Source organism: Phalacrocorax carbo, chromosome 4 (genome assembly GCF_963921805.1).
Source record: "Phalacrocorax carbo chromosome 4, bPhaCar2.1, whole genome shotgun sequence".
Lineage (NCBI taxonomy): Eukaryota > Metazoa > Chordata > Aves > Suliformes > Phalacrocoracidae > Phalacrocorax > Phalacrocorax carbo.
In genome coordinates this window covers 69084442-69109130 of record NC_087516.1, presented here as the reverse complement: position 1 = coordinate 69109130, position 24689 = coordinate 69084442, and the positions used below count along the sequence as shown (strand labels likewise).

General features: G+C 41.6%; 1 protein-coding gene across 6 annotated transcripts; it reads right to left on the bottom strand.

Annotated features, from left to right (window-relative positions):
• Positions 1-400: 400 nt before the first annotated feature.
• Positions 401-22993, bottom strand: ABCG2 (ATP binding cassette subfamily G member 2 (JR blood group)). 6 transcript variants are annotated; one of them, XM_064450348.1, is made up of 18 exons: positions 22754-22993; positions 19796-19887; positions 18608-18718; positions 16746-16958; positions 14796-14855; positions 14202-14316; positions 12896-13048; positions 12321-12478; positions 11423-11574; positions 10852-10956; positions 9098-9348; positions 6572-6654; positions 5372-5461; positions 4624-4748; positions 3334-3488; positions 2392-2481; positions 1648-1745; positions 401-1168 (listed from the first exon to the last, which is right to left on the bottom strand). In XM_064450348.1, exons 4-18 carry the CDS (start codon positions 16949-16951, stop codon positions 1018-1020), a joined length of 1992 nt encoding a protein of 663 aa, XP_064306418.1. In that variant the 5' UTR covers positions 16952-16958; positions 18608-18718; positions 19796-19887; positions 22754-22993; the 3' UTR covers positions 401-1017. The 6 variants fall into 6 exon arrangements, with proteins under 6 accessions (XP_064306418.1, XP_064306419.1, XP_064306417.1 ...); XM_064450349.1 differs by having other exon boundaries at positions 18608-18713; XM_064450347.1 differs by lacking the exon at positions 18608-18718.
• Between the last annotated feature and the right edge of the window lie 1696 nt (positions 22994-24689).

Sequence of the window (24689 nt, the reverse complement as noted above, 5' to 3'; positions counted from 1 at the left end):
TCAAGAGAAGGGATGTCTAGTGAGGAGCCTGTAGACCACAGACAAAATTAAGCAACAGGTCTTTAAAATAGAGGAAATTTTATTATGTGAAATAATAATGGGGAGTGATAAGGGCAGAGATCGTTGTTGGAAGTGCTGCTGTGTCTGTACCAAGTGGAAGGAGGTGAACTGCTGTTGCTGTGTATGGCCAGGGGGAAGCTGGCCTGCCAGGAAAGGGTTGCTGCAGCCTACGGACTCTTACAAATGTGGTACCGTCCTGATCAGCTGTACTCTTGAAATTGGTCAGCATAAAAAAGACTTAAGAACTCATGATAGCAGCAACAACAGGACAGCAAAGATGACTTGCAGTTATGAATAGAAAAGGCAAATTTTGGTACAAGGATTATGCAAACTGGCAGAGTAAGTATGCAGTCACCTTTATTTAAAACACAGTGTTTTACCACTCAAGCTTGGGAAGAAAAAACATTGGCATCAGTCAAGTACGCTCTAGAGCAGTAATGATTTCCAAATAGAAAAGGGCATGCATGAGATGTGCACTGGGATGGAGAGGATGTTTTTGTCACTGTCTCACATAGGCTGTGACCACATCAGCAGTTGAGACTGCGCTGGTGTCCTGATAAACATCACTTTGGATTGAATTATTTGCCATTGAATGTAGGTGCTAATTAAAAGTATTGAACCATTTTTTTTTTCCAGTTAAGCCATTAAATATTAGTTTCACTGTTTAACAAGTTCATAGCTAGAACATGCGGAAAGACTGAATAGTCTCTTGAAAAAATGAATAGTTATATACTTTTTATGGCAAAGAGAACTGAGGCATGTAGACATTAGTCTAGACTAGAATAAATGCAAAGTACATTAACAGTAAGTATTTAATATACAAGGATGGCATTCACATTGTTGACTTGTGTAATCATAAATGAAAGTACAAAGGAAGGTCTCTTAAAAAAGAATCCAGTCGCACAGTCAGCGTATCAAACTACTGAACAGTGGGAATTGCATTTTGCATTCCGCTTTTTAAGAGAACTTCTTCATGAAGTGCAGTTTCAGGTACGCAATGGTAAGGAATATTACTGTCATGCAGGCAAGAGCCAGGTGATTCTGCCAGAGGCCCCAGCTACTCGTGTCAATGCCTTGACTTTTCAGATATTCATCTCCGGTACACCACCTACGGATAAATACACACACATTTATAAACTTTGTCTCTTTGAAGTATCTAGGAAGATCCCTAGAAGTTGTAGTGTGATTTCATGTCTATAGTAGGCCAGGCAAACACCAGCTATATGTTACTATTTTATTATCTATTTGTAAATTTGATTTTCTTGTAGCTACAATCAGTTTCCTGTAGGAGGCTGAAGTGGATTTTGTGAGTCTATGTAATTGTAGTGTGTTTGTATGTTTCACTAAAGGCAGTTTAAAGAAAAGCCAGAAGCATAGTGCCAGATACTTCCAGTGTTATAAACACTGAATATGACAATAAGAATGTTCTCTGCAGACAGAATGCAAAAACCCCATCAAAACTTCTTTTCCATATAAAAGTTCACAGGTTCTGCTGGTCATCAGTGAGTGTCTCACAAACAGACTAATGTTCTAGGACTTTGTAAGTTACTGGTGGTGGGATTCATTTTAATGTACCAAAACACTTACAGCCCGCTTATCTGTTGATAGTTTTCTTTGCTGATTAAATTTGTGTTGTTCCTGTTGCTGCAAAAGTTCAGACCAGACAATTCATTGATTTGTAAAGCCTTTTAAAATAAAAGAAACAATTACAATAGAAATTAGTAGGTAAAGGAATCATACATTAACAAGATGAGAGATAATTCAATTCAACTTTATTCTAAAAATATGATGGTATCACTATTTATTATGTTGGCCAAATCCCCGCTTTTTTAACTGAGCAGCATGGTTCTTGTTAAGAGAGGAATGTATGCAGTCCATACCCTGTAATGTACGCACATCACCAGGCTTTAACACCTCCCCCAGCCTAGACTATTTCTGCACAAGCATATTAAAGCCCAAATTTCTCTGTGAAACATCATCCTGGCTTAAATTATCAAAAATTAGGGAAAAGTTTTAGCTTGACCAGGGATAACATTGTTCTTTAGTCTGTTTCATCCAACTGCATTCCAGTGGATGTAGTTGTTTAGTGTCTCTCTCATATGGGGTGTTTCCAAGTTACAGAAATGAACTCTTCTAAAGAGCAGTGGGTGCTGGTTGATGAGAAGCCTTTCTTGTTCAAGATACTGCACTACATTCTGAGGTCGCTGTATTTAATTAGCTTACCTTTTACTCAGTAGCCCATAAAGTTCGGAGTTTTCTTTATCATGAGTAAAGACATTCCTTTCTAGCAAATCTTTTCCAAGTCTGTACATAAGAAAATACAGCACTTACCTCCATTCCATATCTAGGGATGCTGAAGTATTTGAGCCAGGAGAGCCAGGACATGACGCTTGTGAGATTGACCAACAACCCAGAGAAAATCTAGAGGCAAGGATTTCAGAGAAGCCACAAGAACAACAACAGAAAAACAAATTACAGATTACATGCTGTTACCATGTGTTCTTTTCTATGTCTTGACTTTGCTTCTTCAGACTAAAAGCAAGTGGAAAGGTATTTCCAGAGGAAGAAACTCTTCCAGCCTTCTCCCAGAATGAGTAACAGGGAATGCTTTAGCCCCTGCATTAAAGCCAGATGTTTCCCATCTGTGAGTCCCATATGGGTTCACATGACCTGTCTGCTGTTACTCGGGAGTATGGAGCTGCTGGCGTTGTGCACTCAGTTTGCTTGTGTGCCTTAAGTCTGAGGCAACGTGGGGTTTGGCTGTTGGTTCAGCACTGCCTCGTTGTTTATGGTGCCTCTCTTCTAACTGTAGCTGTTTGTGTGCTGTCTGGTTCTAATGTGCCCGATTGTTGGCTCTGCAGCTGAGGAGGGCAACTACAGTAGTGGTCTCAGAAAGCAGGAGGCTGTGGGTCATGTCCTCAGACAGCCAAGTGTGTCTTTGTCAAAGCTAAAGGAGAGTGAACAAAATGTAGCTCTAGGCCACTTTCATGCTTTCCAGGCAGTATGCTGGCTGCCAGAGCTGCAGAGAAGAGGGCAGAGGAACCACTCTCCCTCCCCCTCACACCCAGCGCCCCACTTCTTGTTAAAAGGACAAATCAGAATCTTCAACCCACAGCATCAGAATATTCAAATCAGACAAATCAGGATATTCAACATGCTCGACCCCACAGTTTTTTGCAGAATTCGGCTGAACTCTGTGCCAGTAGGATTTCTAGATTTCAGCATTTCTAGGATTTCAGAATTCAGTCTAGAAAACTGAATAATTCTACTCACAATCATAAAAACAAATGTGATAGTCATGAGCAGGTTTGCTACAGCGACCACGCTCTGTCCTGCTGCAATGGCTAGTGCCATAGAAGTGGCTGTGTAGGACACCATCATAAGAGTAAACATCATTGTAAAGAAGGCTTCTACTGTTGGTTTCAAACCTTAAAGATCAGAACAAGAAGGGTTTCAGTACGATCCTGCCAAAAGCTCTACCATAACCTGAGCAACTATCCTGACTTATGTGGTGTATCCTGCCTACAGAATATATTTTGTCTGACAGCGTAGGCTACATCACTGAGACCCAAGACTGCAGTGGGGCTTGTGACAGCCCATACGTGTATGCCCTGTCAAGGGACGGCAGGATGAATAAGTAGTATGCCTGTAACTGCAGTAACACTGGAGATAGCAGAATGGGTAGAAGTTACAGTATTGTACTCCACAGAGGCTGTGGCTTCAAGCTGTCTATCAAAGGAGAAATTTCTGGTGTGCTTCCATGAGCAGCTGTACAGCATTTCACTTGTTTCCAGCAGAGAACTCTCCTAATGGACCTATTGGCCTTTGCTTGACTATGGATTTGGTAGCAAGGTCTATCTCACTCAAGTTTCATGGTCTAACAGCCTCTTGCTGATGTGGCCTTATTTTCCATTCCTTAGGGAAAAAAACTCAGACCAAAGCAAACTGTGAATATTTTTAAATTTTGCTTGCACTTTCAAGCTTTTGGGACATCCCAAAAGGATGTTGTGATCTGAAACCTTACCCTAGGAAAATGGTCTGCCTGGGACATGTTTGAGGATGATGTTTGAAGGTGTTCTAGGGTTGTAAAAGTTGGTGCCAGGAATTTTTAAAGTCTGCTCGCTAACCAGAAGGCATTTCACCAAAAAGAACAAGCTGATATTAATTCACACAATATTAATTTCTTAAAAGAAAACTTTTTATTTGATAGGTGTTCTTGCAAGGATGGAAAAGGTATCTTGTAAAAGTCACCAGAAGCTAAGATGGCCATAAATGAAAAGGAATAAATCAAATCTAGGTAGTAATGGTTATAGTACACTTCCTTCTAGGGATGGTGGAGATGAGTCATGTCACAGATTCTGACATGAATGCCTAAATCTTTGAAAAGTGTGTCTTTTCTGTAAAGAGCATGGTATGCTACAAGCAAGTGCAGGAACCACTGCCACGCCAATGTAGTGCTTTAGTCTGTATAAAGGTACACGTATACATGCACATATAGAAAATGCAAGTGCCTTGTTGATTTATTAAGGGGGGTGTAATGGGACTGTAGGAGACTGTACTTGCCTAACATGAAGTAAATTATACAGGTGAAGATGATGCTTGGTATAGTCCTCACAGGTATTAAGTCAGCCATTAGCTTTGCGATGAAATATACAGATGTTCTGTAGTACCCACTGATATATTCATGTCTGGAACACAGAGGTATATACAGCATATTACAAATTTAATAACTAAAAGCCTGTAAGATTATTTTTCCTGGAGACAAATGAATTTTAGCTCAAACTGGAAAAAAAAGAGTTCTCTCATGGCTAGGCTGTAATGCATATGTTCAGTAAGCCACACAAGATAGTAATGATGGCATTTTCATATGCAAATGAATATGGATACTTGTGCACATAATTTTTAGTAAATATATGTCACGTCATCAAAACAGAGAAAGACGGTAAAGCTTAAATAATTTTCCTTTTCTCTACAGTGTAATCTGCATAGTTTTAAAGAGTCCAGTTGAGTAGTATTTACTGTCCTCGCTAGCAAGTCACAAACTTATTAATCAACACCTAAATTGAGTATTCAGGGTTTTTTTCCTACATATGTTAATAATTTTAAACTCTGAGCTGTTTGCAGTCATAGGAGATTTGGAGATTTGCAGACAACTCACAGGCTAAAAGACTGCATTTGCAATGAGCACTAACAGTGAAATAATTTGAAAACTCTGCACTAGGTGTACTTAAATAACAATTAGCTACAGCACAGCAAGCAAGCAAACTCTCTAATAGTAAACCCTGATAACTTTCTTCTATGTTTTACTTACATAAATATCTTTTTTTCCACAACAAAGAGTTCAATAGCTGAGATGCTGCTAAAACACTGGTTGGTGGTCAGAAAGAACATTGCACCCACTCTACAAAAAGCAAAACAGCAAGCTGTTATTAAAAAAGTGATGTATATGTACCGTTTCCACTACAGTGTACATAAATCCAACCATAGTGCCCGGAGCTCAGCGGTATATGACCTCCCATCCCAAATTCTGTGGGAAAAGGCTTGGCTGCAAGTCTGAGTCCGTAGCAAGCCTGAAGTAGATGTGGTACAGGCAGTATTTGTTATCTCTATGCAAGAATAGTATGTTCTCTGATGCAGTCAAAGGATAGAAAATGCACTAATTTTCCTTTTTTAAAAACGTAATTTCCTGACACATTAAAAATTCTCAGTCTGTGAGGTATTTGGCTGATGCAAACAGTGAGGAACTGAATAAGCAATGTGAGAAGTTGTTTTCACCTTTTCCACTAAGATTTCAGGCTTTGCTTTCACACTTTCATATCTAATTTAAAACTGGGCTATTTTTACATAAATACTATGAAGTGTTTCAAGACTAAACGAAGAGCTTTCTTAGTTGCAAACTCACGTGTTAGGTCATGGACATACAGCTCTCAAAATGATACATAGACCAGAATAATTTTAAAATCTAGCCTTAGATGCACCTTCTGACTTACTGCTGGTAAACTCAAGTGTGTATATAGAAGCAGTTGCAAGGTCAAAGTGTTAGTTACCCAGGTTTATGGAGCCAAGTCTGTATATTTTAATCTTAAATTTTTTTATCTTGGGAAAACCTTTGCAGAAAATAAATTAAAATGCTGCCATGCTGAATTAAGCCTTTAAACTATGTCGTCTGCTGTTCAGTGTTTTCAGCAACCTGACAGGCACTGAAAGATGTCATCCTACAGAAGTAGCGTTACTCACTCCATTTGGACTTCTTGTCCAGGTTACAGCCATGGACAGGCAGAACTGCACCCCCCCACAGTTCTGCAGGGACCTTCCTAGAGGCACAAGAACTCCCTCACTTTGAAGTCATTGATGTAGGCTTGGCCTTACCTGCTGATATGAAGGGAAGCATTTTCTTTAAAGAGGTAGAGCTTGTGGGTTCCTTCTCAGCCTCCAAGCTGTTGGTTATCCTATCGCAACGATGAGGGAGCTTTATCAAATTTTTAGATATCCGTTACGTAAACTGACTAACCTGTTCTGTAGTCCAGCAGAGTCCTCTTTAAGTCCAAAGAAAAGAGCACCTACAACCAGTCCCAGGAAAGCTGTAACACACAACTAAATGTAAAAAAGAAGAGGAAAAGTATTATTCTCATTGCTTTCAAAGTGTCAGTGGTTTGGGGTTTTTATGAAATATGTAGCGGGTGAATATAAATTACCAGGAAATGTTTTCAGAAAGGAGAAAAGCTATCCAAGCTGGGAAGGGAGTCAATGGGACAGTTAGCAACCTGCAGCACAGTAGTACTTTGAGTCTTGTGCCAAGGTATCCTTTGAGAGCTGAGACACAGCAGCTCCCCAGTGGAGCCTTTGGTGGCAGCCAGCTGTTTCTGCCTCATGTGGGCAAGGCACTGGGATGGCTAGAAAAGAGGAACAGCACAGGAGCTTCAGCTGCTGCTCACTCTTCTGTGGCGGCACTGGCAGGAAGCACATTGCTGCAGCAGTATCCAGCTTCTCCCTTTTCCCCAGATGTGTGACCTGAGGGAACTGTCTGGGAGTGCTGGGAGGGTGCTAGCACCAGTGATGGGAGGAGGATGATAGCAGGGGCTTGGTGGGGCAGATTAGGAAGAAGGAATAACACCTTTCCCCAAGGTGTTATTGGCACCTCAGCTAAGCTCCTTTCCCCCACCACTCTTTCAGCCATTCTTGGATGTTGTGATTAATCAGTAATTGGTGATTTACTGCAGCATCATTCCTCTCTCCCTACTGATACTCTCCACCATTCATCCTCATTGGGACAGTTGGTGACTCGCCATCTGCTGTCAGTGACAAGAGTAACTTCAGCTCTAGGGCTGACTGCAGCTCTTCAGAGCAGTGCTTCTGCAGGGGTTTCTCTGGAGCCACCTGAATGCAACTTTGAGCTTGGCAACCAATAACCAAAAGCAATCTTCCCTGACTGCTGGTTTGGGGATGACAGTTTATTTGCATGTTCTACAATGTGTAATTTTTGGCCTCTATCACATACCTTATTGATGGGACTGTTTTTAACATGAGCAAGATACTACGATAAGGCTATAGGTGTACTGATATTTGCACTCTGTAACACAATACCAAAGATACCAGCTGCCTCAAGGATATAATTTAAAAGACTGAAGTGTGTACACCACACTGTTTTAATGCTAAATGCAAATGACAAAAATCTCAACAGAACTGATTATATCAGGCAGTTCTGTAATTTTTAAGCCTGAGCAATGCATGAGTCTTAACACTATAAACTACTTGATCCATGGTACCCTATCACTAAGATCCTGCCAAAAGGAGCAAATGTCAGGGATAATTCAGCTCCTAAGCCAGTTGCAGTGGAAAGCAGGGATCATTTCAAGACCAATTTGGAGCAGATTAATGAAGAAAGGCTTAATGTGCCTTTCAAAGAATGCTTGTAAAATCCATCCCTAATGAGGGTGGGGAGATAGAAAAGATTGTGAGAAACAGTGAGGACCATTAACCTTGGGGTATTAAGAGATCCTTGAGAGTCTAATTCTTGTCACAAGGTCAAGCTTTTACAAAGCAATTGTTAAGGATCTCCATAGTATCAACATACAGACACACACACGCATGCTCAAAGCCTTTTAACCTCAGGGATTCTGGACTCATTTCCCCTCCGCGCTGGCTGTTTATTCACTCATTATATAAACCATGATGAAGATAATTTATACCTCTGATTGGGACCAATTTTTCTATTGGCTCTTCTAGAATTGCTGAGAATTGCAGTGGGAGATTTGCTGGTGCTGGGACTGCAGAGTTTGGCTTGTGAATTAGGGGATTCCTGAGGATTAGTCATTCTGCAGAGGTCAGCCAGGCATTCTTTATTTTTGAATGCAATGTGTAGCTTTGAAGAAATCAACACTTTTGGTGTTGATTCTTCTGAAAAAGCAGCACTATCAGGGCCAGTTATGTAGAACATGTTCATCTTCCATGGCTGGTGTGAGACCCTATTACGGTCTTCATCACATCTTCTCCAAAAGACATCATTGCCATTATGGACAGTCAAATGAACAAATGACAGACTCATTATGAGACAGTGAAAATATTTTTACACTTGAGCAAACTGCCAGCACTTCATTATGTGCTGAAGTTTAATTAAGTATACAAGTATAGTCTGTTAACTTTCCCTGGTGGGGGAGATTTGAGGCCAAACCCCACAGTGCCAAGCCTCGACAAGTAGAGTCAACTCTGAAGAATGTTCTTGAGTAACTGTGTGAAACCACTTGGGAGATAACCTGCTCCTGGTTGGGAGCAGCAGAATACCCTGCTGGAAAACACCTTGCCTCCCAAAGTCTTTCAGTAGTCCAGAATTAATTAGTGAACAGTCCCTCATGCTGCTCATTCTGGGGGCATTCAGAACACTGTCTAGTGAATCAGATTTCCAGACTTTGACAATCTTTTTTCAGATACTTCCTGCAGTCAAAATATCAAGAGGCAAAACCATCCCAATGACTTATCTAATACAGGAGTGGAATAATTTCCACACATACCACAAAAGAATAGATACAAACAGCATTACCTGAGCTATGGAAGCTTGAGGGTTTCCTACCAGATTTTTAAATGTGCGCTTGGACACCCATTTCAGCTGATGAAGGAAGGAATTGGCATATGTGATTTGTCGGAAAACTGCTTTTGTTTTCTTTTTATTTCCCAAAGAAATATTCTCTAATATTGCTTTTGTTTCTTGGTAGTAGGCAGAGTGGGAGTATTTTTCTGCTAACTTCTCAGCCAAGGTTTTATCATATTCTGTGCATTCTTCAGTCCTCTCTGCTGAAAAGATTAAAAAGAAATATGACCGTTTCTGTAAGGGATGGGAAGATTGTTTAGGAGTTAAGCCAGGGGATTTATATTGCAGTGGAAGAGTTACTAATGAACCAGAAGAATTAATATGCACATTCCGTTCCAGTGGTTCATTTCACTCAGTCTCATAGCATGCAATTCAAAAGAGTCAGTATAACTAAGACCAAACCTGTCTTTGTCTGTGCAATCTGACCAAAGGCAGCAGCTTCAGAGCAGACTGACTAGGTAAACCCATGACTGCTGATGAAGTTTCAAACTGGCAGCAATCTGACTTTTTAATCAAAAAGTGATTTCCACCCCCTGCCGCCCAGGTTTCTGTAAGTGATCTGTTTCACAGATCTGATGAGATAATCCTAGACCTCGCAGACCTTTAGATCCAGGTAATCCTGCATGTGACTACTTCAGTCAAACGTTTGAGTCTTTCATAAAGAAATTTCAGCTGGAGCTCTTTTTTTTTTTCAACTGTAGTCCAGTGTGTGGTTTTCCAATGACAAATACAACATGCGTTGCCAGCTATAATATTAGTCAGACCCTGAACACAGTCACATTTTTGTAAAATGCTGGTTACTTCTTTTGTATAGGTACAGTGAAACTGTGTATTTGGGCACATGCATTTTCATTATTTCATTTCCCTTTTCATTCATGTGAAAAGAGAGTGTGCTATAAAGAAGTAGCAACAGACAGGATGAAAAAGCATACTACTGAACATAGGTGAGATTTCATTTGTTAGTTTGGGGATAATTTATGCCTTGCCACAACTCCAGGGAAGCATCAGGAGAACACTGGTCCCTTATTTTTACGCCTTCTTCCCACCATACTCAGAGGAAGGAAAACAGTAATTTCCTAACAGCTAAACCATTCCATTAGGTAAAAAATACAAGTCATAAATGCATCAAATTATGTTGCTAACTGGAACAATTGTCCTGGTTTATCGGCTCTGCTTCTGCAGGACTTCAGTTGGTTTGCCTGAAAGATGAAAGAAGCTCTTTCTGTCTGTTGAGAAGTAAAAAACCAGCTTCTTGTATTCCCAGACATTATAACTTCAACACAGGAAAATGCTCTTTCACCTTTAATACCTCGTAATTTGAGTGTGACACAGAAGTATACAGGTCAGTTTATGAAGAAAAGGATAGCAATAATAAATTACTAAATACCTATTTATGAGTGGCAAACTATTCTTGCATATACAGGAATATTTTATGTAGTAGGGCTGTATGTGAATTTGGTACTTATTTCAGGTTATGCTAATTATTTTCCACGTATAAACAAAAATTATTTAGGAACGGTGTGGGGTTTTTTTTCCTTTAAAGCAACATGGATCAGCAGTATGTAATACTCTCATGCATGCAGATAACCGTACGCATGTACAGCACAGTTATTGGTTGTTTGACACCTGTAAGTGATTTTTTCTGTGTTGTGTTGGACACCTTCTGACAAAATACATGTTATTTCACTCAGCTCTGGGTTTCATACCTGTGTTAGTTTCATTGGTCTTGCTCATTGCCACTGCAGTGGAGTCTCCATTAATGATGTCCAGGAAGAAGTCTGCAGGGTTGTTGTACGGCTCACACTCGTAGCCTGTGGTGACAACATTACAAGCCCTAAATGGTGGTTGTGTGACTGGCAGAAGGCTGTGCATGCCCATCGTGAACAACAGCCAGACCACTGTGCCTGTTGAGCAGCCTGCACCGTACGCATTGCAGGCGTCAAAAGGCCTGTGCCTACCCAAGAGATGAATGGCACTGCCAGACAGCTCTATCAGTGAAACCAAGGTGACAGCTGGCAATATGCCCTTCTTAACCCTAGTCTGGGCTTTGTCTAATTAAGATGCACCCAGGAACAGCTGATTAGAGGTCAGCCCTATCATGCAAACCCACATATGGGTTGAGGGGTGAATCACCAAGAGAAATGCTTAGCTTGCTAAAATTCTGGGCTTGCTAATACACACTATGTCCAATTCTGATCAAGCACTACTGGAATTTTATTCAAGTTAGTACAAACTAAAGATGTTGCTACAGTTGGCCCTGCTGTGAATTGTGCTTACCAATAGACTGGAAGTACTCGATGGTGTGCTGAGCGGGCCCGTGGTACAGCACTCTTCCCGCGGCTAGCAGCGTCAGGCTGTCAAACAGGCGGAATATGGAGTACCGAGGCTGGTGGATGGAGAAGATTATTGTTTTTCCTTGTTTTGCCATCCTGAATGTGAACAACAACAGAGATGGTAGCTTTGCAAGTCAATTCAGAGTTTAGATAAGAGAATTGGCAAGTTCAGTTAAGCCTTGGTTAAGTATGATTAACTTGGCATGCCTGAGAGGGAAAAGAAAAATAAAATATTTATGTCATATTTATAGCGTCTCTGTGAGAAAAGAAAGTTCCTTCTCTCTAGGAATGTTGTTGGAGGGGAAGGTCCTGGGAAGATTTTGATGCAAACAGAAAGCTCTGGGGAGAGGTGTTTGAGTCCTCTTTGCTTGTAGTAAATGCAAAATAATGTAAAATTTGTAAATACAGAGTGTGCTGTGCTTGTTTTCTCAAAGATAGGCCTGAGATTTTGTGATGGGGGAACAGCTAGCTGTGTTGTAACTACCATCCGTATTAAAATGGATCACCTTACCAGACTGTACAACAGGCATTTAATCACTTTTCTGGCCCAGGCAAACATGAAAATAAATGAAACTATTCATGACAGCTATCATGGACAAATTGCAGTCCTGACATGCACACGCTTTGTGCAGGGCACTCTGTGTACTGCTGTGAGCAGCTGCTTTGGAGTGAGAGAATTCAAACAGCCTTTTTTCTACCCCCATTGCAGCCTTGGTTTGCTGGTGAACAATTATATGTCTGATTTCCCTGTTTGCTCATTCTAACTGTAATTTAAGTCAAATACAACTGAAATGCAGCAGAGTTGAGTGGTGAAAAGAGGAAGCTGTTTCCAAGGCCATCACCTTTTCAGTAGCAGTAGGACAGCATTAGCAGTGCTGGCATCGAGTCCTGTAGTTGGCTCATCCAAAAACAAGATAGCAGGATTAGTGATGAGCTCCATCCCAATATTGGTCCTCTTACGCTCTCCTCCAGACACTCCACGAGTGAACTGGGTGCCAACCTGCCACAAAACAAGAAACTTGCTTCATTTGGCCTGATAACAAATACTTGAGTGAACAGCATCCTACTGACATGGCAGCATTTGGGAAGAGGTGTAAGAAGTTTTGACCCTACTCTCAGGTACAGATGTAGATTTCACCTCACACAAAGGCCATTTCTTAACATTAGTATTACTTGAGGTGTTCTCTTTTTCTCCAACCACAGACTACCTTTGCCCTTCCCCACAACATAACACCATATAGCAGTAGCAGCACAGAGTCTGTACAGATCGCCATACAGAAATGTTTTTAATTACTGTATTACTGAAATAGCCTGTTTAATTTTACTTTTTTTAATCTGCCATGCTAAGCCATTTGGTTAATTAAATAAATCATTTAATATTTGTTCATGATGTAAGCACCATATTTACATGACTTACCTTGGAATCTGCCACTTTGCTCAAACCCAGTTCACTGATGATCTGATTAACTCGTTCGTTTTTTTCCTGCTCCTTCACTGACTTTGGCAAACGAAGTGCGGCTGAGAACTTCAGATTTTCCCTTACAGTCAGGGTTCCCATCACCACATCATCCTTCATTTAAAAAAAAAAGTAGATGGTGGTTGCTTAGCAATTTCTATTTTTTCCTCTGAGAACTGCATCTACCTGTGTTTTATGTGTCTTTGCATTCAAAGGGACAGAAGCAACTGCAAGAACATGTGGTAAGGTGCATCTTCCACGCCTATGTTGTAGCAGAGTGTTGATTTCATGCACATAATTATATTTGCCTTTATCCATAAAGCAACGCAACATAGGAACATCCTCCGTCACGCATTATATCAAAATGCATAAATAGCAATGTATTCAAAACTCCCCTCATGTATTCTTACCTTAATCCATTTTTTTGGAGGTGTTGAGTGAGATACTGAAGGGCTAAAGGGACCTAAGGAGCACCTACTGCTCAGGTCACTATCACTGTGCATTTGTTAATGCAGCCTTAGCCCACTGCAGGTAGGAGCAGGGAGAAGAGAAGGAAGGAAAAGAGAGGTTGGGTCTTTGTGGGGTAAGGTGAAGATTTTCTGAGCTTGTTTCAGCAAAGAAGGAAGCAGGGTAGGTTTTTTAGATATTAGCTGCTTGTCTCTTGCAAAAGGAATCTGTCAGATGTAGGAAGTTCAGAGAGTTACGTGTGTTTTGAGAGATTTCCTTTCTGTAATATGCTGACTGTACTTTTTTAAGGGGTCTTCACAGATGCATCTCTTCAGGTCTTGATCAACTGCAAGCATGCTGCTGACCACAGGTAGTGGGGAGGGGAAAGAGGGATGCAGTTTTCCTTCTTTTGTCTTTCACATGTCTTTCCCCTGAGCCCACCCTGGCAGGACAAAGGTTTTCTCAGAACGGGACTCAGTGATACTGTCCCTGGGCAAGTGGAGGTACAAGCTGTATATTATCAGAAAACATCATACTTGAAAAATACCCCATGCATATTGGAAGCCTACGGCTGTTCCCCCAAAGGGAGAATGAGGAGGGATCCAAAGTGTCTTTGCCCTTTGACTGTAAGAGCATTAAGGAAAGAGACTCAAAACCCAAGCAGAGCCTCTTTCCCAGTAAGGGTGGATGTGTGGAGAGTTGCTACTGCACCAGCCTCGATTCTTGTATCAAGACAAGATACTTGGAACACTGCAGCAACTTCTTACAATTGCAGTCAGAAGGGGACAATAAAAGCCATAGAGTGATAAAAATTACTTACCTGCACTACGTATCCAGAGGTACATTTGAAGTTGGCAGGCTGAGGAGCTCCATTGATCAAAACATTACCGCAAAGCCCGTGGGGGTCCTTCCTTGCAGCCAAAATGTCAAGTAGACTAGGAGAGAAGTTGGTTACTTTGTCAGATTAGCATGCACGAAGTAAACTGTCTGCACCACAAACCCAGTTCATGGAACAAACAGCTACATAAAAGCACCCATGTTAAACATTTGCTATTTAGAAAACCCCCAGCAACTTTCAAGGGCTGAGTTTCTTTTGTCCTCGTTTCCTAAGGAAATGAGATCTGTGCAATTTCATAGTGCATTTGTGTCTGTTCAATAATATAAGCTTAATCTAGAATGATATGTGAAGATCGTGTATCAGGACAGTGTGGACTAAAACTTAATTACATCTTTGTCATGTAAGCTGATTGGGTTTTTTTTTTAAATCAGATATTTCTTAGAAGCCAGTAAGATTTGCACAGACCTAAATGAAAACAAAACCTTTTTCCTGAAAGTATTGTCCATTACTGCTAAATATGCACAGGCTCATTTTCTCCTTGATGTAATTTCTGTGTAGGGCAAAGAGGGCACTTACGAAGATTTACCACTGCCAGTGGGTCCCAAAATTGCATTCAGTCCTGGTCTCATGATGCCACTGTAAGGCAAAACAGAGGTTTTACAAAATAGATAGGGTGTTTTTATCTCTCTTACTGTTTCATCTGGTAGGCTAGAGTAAATTATCTGTAGAACTACCTTCTGCATCCCATTAATTTTTTAATTAATGAAGCTGTCTGATCACAAACAATATTTATAATCAAATTCCATCTTAATTTATATTCCTAATTCAGGAAGAGCTATTCTTCATATAATGAACACAACACAGAAATTTGAGTAAAATGTAGCAAAACCTGTATGCATGCTTTTCTTCCACAGGTCTCTAGAAGTGAAGCACATGGTTGCTTTAACCACATTCAGTTCTAAAGGTATTATTCTCTTAGCAGAGAGAATAATGGTCCCTATAGACAGAACATACTAGGGATTTGTCTGTACTTACAGAAACTGCAGTTGGTACTTTCTCTGTATCTGATTTTAAGCCACATGAACCTCAAAAGCTAGATTGAAAAGGGTTTTAAGTATTTGCAGAAGAGACCCTATAGAAATGATACAGTATATGGAAATACTGATGCCTTTTTTTAATCTTTTTGCTGGAGCATGTGAAGGCGTCACTGCTATTTTTCCTGATTAGCCCCTAAAATCTGCATTCAACAAGCTTTGGTGTACGCAAGAATCATGCTGCACATACAAATGCCTGTCTGTATGTTATGATACCAGGTTTATCTTGAACTGCACTCTGGTACTGGTTGTTATCAGCAATCCAAGTATCAGTGACCTGAGTCGCTGTGGGTGTGGCCCAGTACAGCTGTTCTTAGGGTCTAATGACATGCAATCTAGGAGGCTTCGTTTCACTCTTCCTGATGCATGTTTGTTTCCTTCAGTTTCTTATTGTGGAAATTTATGGTTCCACAGATTAAGAACCATACAAATTATACATACGTTATGTTACGTTATGTGTGATTTTAACACAAAAAACCTAATATGTAACAAAGCAAATGCAGATGTTGCATTTTCTAAAAGGGAAAAGTGTAATGTGTGTTAAACATTGGTCTTTTACAGTAAGCCACAAGAGGGGCCTTCTGCTCACATTGTTGCAGATGACCAATGTCAGCCAACTGAGTTACCATAACATACAGTTCCTGAGGAGAGTAGGAAAGATTTTAAGAGTTCATGTTTAGGAGGTGTGGAAATTGCATGGGCAAAGAACAGGACAGACAGAGTTATACAAAAGAGTGAATATTTATGGTAGAAATTGGAGCTAGGGAGCTGAAAGTCACAGGTGATTTGGAACGGTGTATTGTATGAGTGCTTGCCACTTAGCTTAACTACTGAACTGTGAATGGGCAAGCTTCATGCATAGATTATTGAACAAGGGCTGTAACTGCAGTAGTGCCCAATGTTGGAAAAAGAAAAAGACAAAACTTCACATCTCTTCAAAGTTAACCTAACCCTCATTTATATTAATGTCTGAAACATTTTAAGTTAAAACCCCCCAAATAAACCTTCCAAAAGCCTGCCCTAGAGAAGGAGAGGCAAGCATTGAGGACAGGCTGTTGGTATCTCAGTTAAACACCATGGCACAGTGAGAGGCTTGCCAGGTAGTGTAAAACAACCACAGCTGGCTCATGTGCCCCGGTGTTGATAGCGGCCAGGAAGGCTGTCCCTCCCTGGGACTGGAGGAAATGGTGCCCAGCAGCACGAGCTCCCTGTTGTACAGGCTCAGTTCTAATGACTGAGGACCACTGGGGCCTAGCAGAAAGCTTAAACACAATTCATAGCAAATACGAAGCAACCATACACCCCTATAATTTTTCTAAATCTTGATCAAATTCTGTATGTTGTGCTTAGTGGCTCAGTGACACAAGTGGACTCAACTGTCCAGACAGAAATAAAACATACACATACTCTAAAGAGATGTTCAAATACATACTTGACATCTCTCAAAACTTCTTTATCGGCTGTTTTTTGACAACACAGGAACCCAGTCTTCATCTTCACATGGTAGCAGATGTTGTGGAAAGTTAGTATGCTTCCTTCCCTGCTGGCTAAGTCTGGAGAGGACTGCTCTCTGCTGTGGATGCCATTTGTATTGAAGTCTGACATCTGAATACTTAGGTGTGGCTGGCCTTCTGCCATTTTTCCTCTACAAATGAAAGGACAGGAAGGGAGAAGATTTGATTAGGTATGGAGAGGAAAGAAGTATCTGTTGGGTCCAGTGTTCAGCACTGGGCCTACTGTGCGCCTTGCAGGTGCCCATCTAGGTCTCTCTCTTTCAGACAGGAAGTTTGGGTCCTGTGGGCTTAGACCTTGAGGTGACATGGAGCTGATGGGGAGCTGGGTCTGCCATATTGCTTCACACCATGTATGTGGTGTTAGGGAGGTAGAAGAGTCTCCCCTCCACCCTGATGGTCTGTCGTGGTGGGTTGACCTTGGCTGGCCACCAGATGCCCACCCAGCTGCCCTCTCAGATGAATCTCTGCACCAGTGCCTGGAGCACCTCCTCCCCCTCCTTCTTCACTGGCCTTGGTGTTTGCAGTGCTGCTTCTCACACATTTTCTCACTCCTCTCTCACAGCTGCTACACAGCATCTTCTACCCTTTCTTAAACAGGTTTTCAGAGAGGTGCTACCAGCATCGCTGAGACGCTCAGCTTTGGCCAGCGGCAGGTCTGCTGGTGCTGGCTGGAGGCAGCTGTGTCCGGCACAGAGCAATCCCGAGTCCTTTCTCACAGAGGCCCCCCCAGCAGTCCCCCTGTGCAGCACCTGGCCCCGGGCACCAACTGCATCTGTTGTCCTGGTATGAGGAAGTAGGTACCTCTCACAGCGGGCACTAGAATGACATTATGCTCTTTCTGGAGGGCTGCCCCTGGCAGAGAGGTCTATACATAAACTGCACATTTGTTGGAAACAACAGGTACAACTGGTGACTCACTGCAAGAGTGGCTCAGAATTATTGAGGTCCAAAAGGACCTGGCCTTCTGCCCATCTGCTTTGTCAGACTTCTTTATAGTTTTGAATGTCCTTAAACTTTGCCCATTAGATACTCTTTTAAAAGGGTGGTATGAAAGTAAAGATACTCCTCCTACCTCTAGTGCTCCTGTGCAACAGTAAAAAAATCTAAAAATTGTTGGTTTATTTAATCAAAATAATTTTGCCAAGGGTGTAGGAATGTGGAAACTGACACTACTGATAAGTAATTATCTTCCTTGGATTTGCTTTCCATGTCAAAACTAGAAGGTGGTTGTGCCATAATTAAAGTTATCTCACCTCCCTTGTCAGCCAGGCTCCTGCCTGTAAGCCATTCACCTACACTGTGGGGGCATCCCCAGCTGTCCCTTGTGCATGCAGACCTTTGTCCCCTTTGTGCTTCCTGTGGCACAGGGTCATTCAGGTGAGACACAGGATCTGGCCTTTCTTTATATATCATGTTTACTCATCAGAGTCTAATTACATCAATTGTCAGTAGGGGAAATGTTAGTAATGCAGTAGTTCATGGAGACCGAAAGGGAAGATGAGCAGTTAGGAGCTCTGGGATGATCAGTCCCATATGTTAGCATAGTTATACTGCTTGCAGCAAGGAAGAAGGCAAATTATGAGACCATTTCAGACATGATGAATGAATTTGAGAGCCGTTAATAAAATGAGCCTCACAAAAAAAGCCGTTTAATCTAACGCAGTCATATGGTCACATAAAAAAACAAGCCCTAATCTTGTCAGTTTGCTAAGGTTGCTTGACAGACAGCTGAACTTCTCCTTTGTGGCTATCAGCACAGTGAAAACGCTGGAAACTGTACTTTCAGCAGCAGGCCTATCTGCACGTAAAGGCTGGTTCATCTGTCTCCCAGTGATGTTATCCCAACTTTAGCCCAAGGGTGCCTCTTCTGACAAAACTGCAGTCTCCTGTGCTGGCAAAAAGGTAAGGTCTTAATGTTTTAGTAATCAGTAATTTTGGCCCAATTTTCCTACAATGAAAAGAGACTGTGTTCTAAATATAATGATAATGGGACTAGCCTTAATTTAAGCCAAAATGGATTTTGAGTAAGTTGAACATCAATTACATGTGAAACATTTAAAGTCTGGAGGCCTTTTATTGATAAACTGCCTACAGTCTTCACTACTTGTGCTGGGGAAGACATCTACCTGCAGGAGGGCAGCTAATTTTATAAGGCTATTTTTATAGTAGTTTCTGGGCTAATCTGGCAGGACATCAGTCATTGCCATTTGAAAGGATGCTTTTGAAGCATTTGATGCATTTGAAAGTAGAGATGTGCATTCAGAACCACCGTGGGAACTTTTCACTTCAAGTCTCACCAATACGCAGAGCAGATGTTTGCTAGCAGAGCAAGGTACCAAACACTGAACTGCGGAGTCAACACCACATACAGACATTACAAAATACCTTGAACTGTTGGATAACCAGCAGTATGATGTGAGTGCAGAATTCTTCAGAAGACAGTGTGACTCTGGCCTTGATATATCACTGCATCTATAAGGTATCTAGATCGGTATTTTACTTGATCAGATGTTTTTCTCAGCTTAATGTTTCAGTGTTACTGACATTACAAGCAAATGGGGGAGAGTGCAGTGGAGTGTGACCTCAGGCATTATCAACAGAATAGTTAAATTCTAGTTTGTTTCATTTGGGTTTGTTGGGTTTTTTCCAAAGATGAGCATAAAAACCTAACTCAGGACTTGCACTGAAATTTCGGAAACGCTCTTTAGAAAACAAACTTTTCATTTAGGAATGAAACAGATTCAATCTTCCAGGCTGAACTTGGCTGGAAGACAATAAGCACAGGACCAGAAACTATTTTAATAAATACAGGATCACACTACTTTCAAAGAGTTGTTTTTAGGAACAGACAGTACATTGAAGTTAATTTTAATTTATCAATTGTGTTATGATTAGATTGTACACTTATTTGCACAGAACACTGTAGAAGCTAGAGAAATAAATCTGCTACGTGAAGAATTAGACATACCCATAGCAGACAGTCCCCCAGTGGCTATTTAATAAAGGTATCAGCAGGAAACCTCCAGTTCAGGAAGGCCTGAGCCCACTGATTGCCCAAATCTGCCAGAGAAAAATAGCATTCTTTTATATTGTCCCTTGTGAAGGCATTGGTTACTGGCAGCTATGAGCAGAGTCTGGATTCACATCTAGCTAGACCTCTGGTGTAAGTCGGCATGGCCCTTCATGGCTGCAGTGTGCTTGTGCTGCTTGCAGTGACAGGGTGGGATGCAGTAGGTGGAAGACAGATTTGCCTGTGTGCTGTTCCTTCTGATGGCTGCCCCTTCAGGGAAAGGTGTATTTATGGGCATATGCCGTTTATCAAAGTAAAAAAATTCTATTTCAGATGTTAATACTGAAAATGGCATTTCACACTTTCAGTGCTACTAGAATTTATTGCAGAAAGAAACTGCAGAATACACATTTGCCTTAAACTTGTATGGTTATTTATCAGTTGATCTGTGAAATCTGTGGTAGCTGCCTCTCTTCTCAAAGGAGCGTAACCATTGCAAGGACTGCGTCACAGCAGCTCCTTGGGATGACAAAATGACAGAGTTCTGCACATGCTGGTGGGTAGGGGCCTTGGGAAGTCCCGTAACCCAGCTTTTCCCTCTGAGTGGGACTGTCACCAACATGAGATTGGGGCAGCCGTGGCTTTGCCTGGGTGACTCGTGGGAAGCTCCGAGAGCAGTGATTTGGTTCTCTGCTAACAGTGTGCTGAGAGAAGATGAAATGCTAACAGCAGAAATAATGCGTGTGCTAGAGTTAGGCTTTTGGTTGGCTTTTTTCCACTGTGGGTTATGTACTTGCAGTGAGATAAAACAGTTTGGTGTTTTACAAGCCAACCTTTCCATTTCTGATCTAGCGATAAACATCAGCACAGGAATCCAGGGGCATGCTCCTTGACAGCTAATATAATTGTCAGCTGTTCGCAATTGCTCCGTAGGAATGGATTTTTTAAAATATTGTTTTAGGCCTTGTTTAAAAAATTATTTATTGCATTTAATGTGACATACAGCTGTGAAATGTTTTAAGTCAGAGCATGTGCAAGACAAAGAAACAACCATGATGAATGTTGATCAAATCAGTTTCTATGCAAACTAAAATTCTTTAAATGAAGTTTCCTAGAATTCATTGCCAATGGCTTACAAATATCTACTTTAGATCAGAAATGAGCAGGAGATTCAATAATATGTACTGCCTGCTGTATTCAGAAATATTCATTAATAGGATAAAGTGTTTCATAGTCTCATCATATCAGCTCTGGGTATAATACATTATTTTTGCATCAGTTAAATATAAAATTTGTGAACTCTTTGGGGATTTTACAAATTGAATTTGTTTTCCCGAATCTTTCTACAGTATTTTTATTGCCCCTGACTTCAGCATCAATTTTAGTTCAAGCCTAACAGAAAATCCTTTTCCTCAGAGGTCTCAGAAAATTTTGTCAGGAGGCAGAGTACTACATCTTGAGATTTGACCTTTTATTAATGGCAAAATGAAACTACTTTCTTAAGAACTCTCATGAAATCTCTTTGCCCACTGTTTTGATGCACAGAAAATTAAACCTTCAGTATGGTCACTTCCCAGACTTGTGAAGCACAAGGTCTCTATTTTCCCTACATATACAGCGGCACTAAAGAAAAACTTAAAACAACAACAAAATGTACTACAAAGTTCCGTTGACTTAAACCTACTTTACCACAGCAATACCATACCTGGGGTCTTTCAAGCAATTTCAGTAAATCTATTTGTATGCCTTAAGATATGTTGTCTATATAAAAAGCTAAGTAACATTCATTCTTGCCCACCTTCCTGTAGAGATTTTGGCACCGAAAGATATTTGCAGTTCAAACAGAAAAAACAATACTACAGGAATGACAGTAAAATTTTGAATGGCAAAAATCAAAAGTACATTTAAATGTATATTTTTAAATCCAGGCAGATATTCAAAGTATTTTATCTCTATAAAGAGTAAGCATTGAAATTACTTAAGGAGGAAGAGTTTTAGAGACACAAGAAGCTTTCAGCACAGTTTTCCAAAGGAAGCTAGCTGAAACCCTTTAAAAAAATAGCCTGTTTTCTTTTTTCTGAATACTTGAACCTGCCAGAAAAAACACAATTAGGTGAGCTATTATTTCTCTTATTTTTAGTGGGTACAAAGTTCAGTCTTGCAGCGTGCAAGCTGAAACAATACAGTATCTACTACAAATGTGCATTGCAGACTTTGGATACATATAAATACACAGAAGTTGTAAGTATACCTTTTTTTCCTCCTCAGTCGCATGCATTTGCAGGGGTGTAGACTGGCCAGAGAATAGATGTGGGCATGGAAAGAGGGCAGTATAGCCTAGGACTGCCAGCCCATAGGACCATACAGTCCTCTTTCTCAGGAACACGTGTAGGAAATTAAAACCATTTGAGTAAATAAGGCTAATGCGATTCAGGCAGTCTGTAAGTTAATTGCCAACCAATTTACTACGGATTTGTAACCTACCTTCCGTGGAAAGAACCCTGTGTGTTAATTGGGGTCCGAGTAAGCAAGCGCTTTGTGTGTGCAGGTGTTAGCACGCATGTTATCTGCAGTGCATTAACTTGCATGGGCAAACTCTGAGTATGGTAGTGCCTGCAAAATATTCTAACTTTTCTCCTTTTTACTGTTTTCATTTTAAGCCTTGAAGCTTTCACCCCCATTTATAAAACATATTTTCATTAATTTCTTACTAAATTTCCCAATAAAATCCCTTGCAAAGCTGGGAAAAGGTAGGCAAGCATTTTGCTGTGTTTTCCTTGGCTGTTGGATGAAAACAGCTGCTGAATCTAATTCCTTAGCGATGGCAGAGTAAGCAATACATGGACAAAGAAGCAAGCAACTACACCGAATTAAATCTATCTCGATAAAAGGGCTGAACTGTTGGTACTGACTCACCAGCAGCAGGTCTGGGTCAGCACTGTAGGGCTGCTGAGGAGGTGGCAGAGGTGGTGGAAGGGAAGCAGGAGCCAGGGAAGAAAAGAGCGTGGTGTGTAGGAACGTAGCCCCGATGGCTCGCTCAGTTTGCAGGGCAGGGCAGTCCTACCCTTTTCCTCACATCTGCTGCAAAACAGTGGTGAGCTGGGAGCTGGGTTCCCCACGCTCTGTCACCCCAGGGAGTCTCCACCCTCTTCCTGCACGCTGGGGAAGCCAGAGGGCTTCCTGGGGAGGGCAGGACCAGGATGAACTAGAACTTTCACCTTTTTTGCTTTTAGCTGAACAAGTTGTAAGTGAGCTGCAGCGCAGCACCTTGTTGGGAGCTGCCCCAAACTAACCGCATCAGCAACGGCAACATTTGAATGATTTCTTGCAGTGATGGCCAAGTCTGGCAGAGCTGGCAGGGCGTGATGAATGCCAGCATGTCATGTCGGATGAGGCACAGCTGGTTGTGAAGTCTTCTGCCCCAGAGGCCTGCAGATGCAGACTACCTTGGTATTTTTTCCCTTCAGTTCAAAATACCTGCAATAATGCAAAGGCTGTACTGAACCCATCGGAGCAGGGTTTTCACAGGATAATATGGGGGCATGTAATTGATGCTATGGAGGGAAGCAAAGCTGAGGCAGCCTTTGTTATATGAGGTAGGGGCATCGGTCCCAGCACATGCTGGCTGTCTGTCTGGGCCCACTGGGCAGTGCAAGCCACAGCTTTCCAGGAGCTGCACTAACATCTGGAGCAGCACAGATGATGTGCATGCTGCTTCTCCCATCTGCTCCCTGACATGGTTTTGCTTGCTGGGACAGCTGTCCAGAATCCTGAAGATGAGGTTGGCCAGGCTCTGGGGGGTGCTGAAGGAACTCCTTCAGTTCAGCTGGGCTGCCCACGCTTGGCCAGTGTCCCAGGCACCAACTACCCTGCAGGAGGGCTCTGTCAGCACTTTGACAAGAGCATGAACCCATGCAGTCACAATTGTTCTCCTTGGCAGAGGGATGCAGAACAGCACATGTTACAGATGGTTTCCAGTTAAAAGTATGACCTTTATGCTCTCATCTTCCTAGCAAGACTCATCACTAATTAGTAAACACCAAGGCTGCCTCTAAGAACCCAGGTCAGAACATTACAAGGCCAGCTTTTTTTAGCTGGCTATAATCTGGAATGGGTAAGTATCTCATTGTTCAGGAACCATGCTCCTGGGATCTTGTTCTTTCCTTTATCACTAATTTTATTATAATTAACTCTGTACTGTATTTATACATGACTTACAAGCATCCTAGCAGCCAGTGAAGACCATTGCATAGTCCCAGTAGCCTTTGAGAAGGTGCATACATGACCAAATATATTAAAAATACTGCCATCGAATCACACATCGAATTATTTCAACCATGCTCCAGAAAAGTACCAGTTAAATCACCATGATGTTAACATCACACATTTTACCTGAGTAGCAGCTTTCCCAGCAGGTTCCCGGCTGCTCAGAGTGGGCTGCGTTACACCTATGTGTTCCCTCCTCCTGAATTTAGACTCAGAGCTATATACCTCCATAGCCCTGCTGTCCTTTGTCTTACAAGCGTCTTACCTCTACTTTGCTTTTTAGACCAAAACCTTGCATACTTCAATATTAACATACCTAGGAAATATTTAAGACTTCTTTTTCCCATCAGTGAACATGATAGTCCCTGGAGCTGCTACCACCCATGCCGGTGAAATTGTACCTAACCACCCTGTCAGTTGTGCCAGCCCCAGCGTGCTGGTTGTGGTGACACTTGGGGAAGAGGACTGTACTGCAGAACTGTGCCGCCAGCAGGCTGTGGTTTCCCCATGCTCACTCAGTGGTGTGCATTCCCACCACCACAGCCAACAGTCCTCCAGGAATTGTCTACAGCTGAGGACAGAAAAG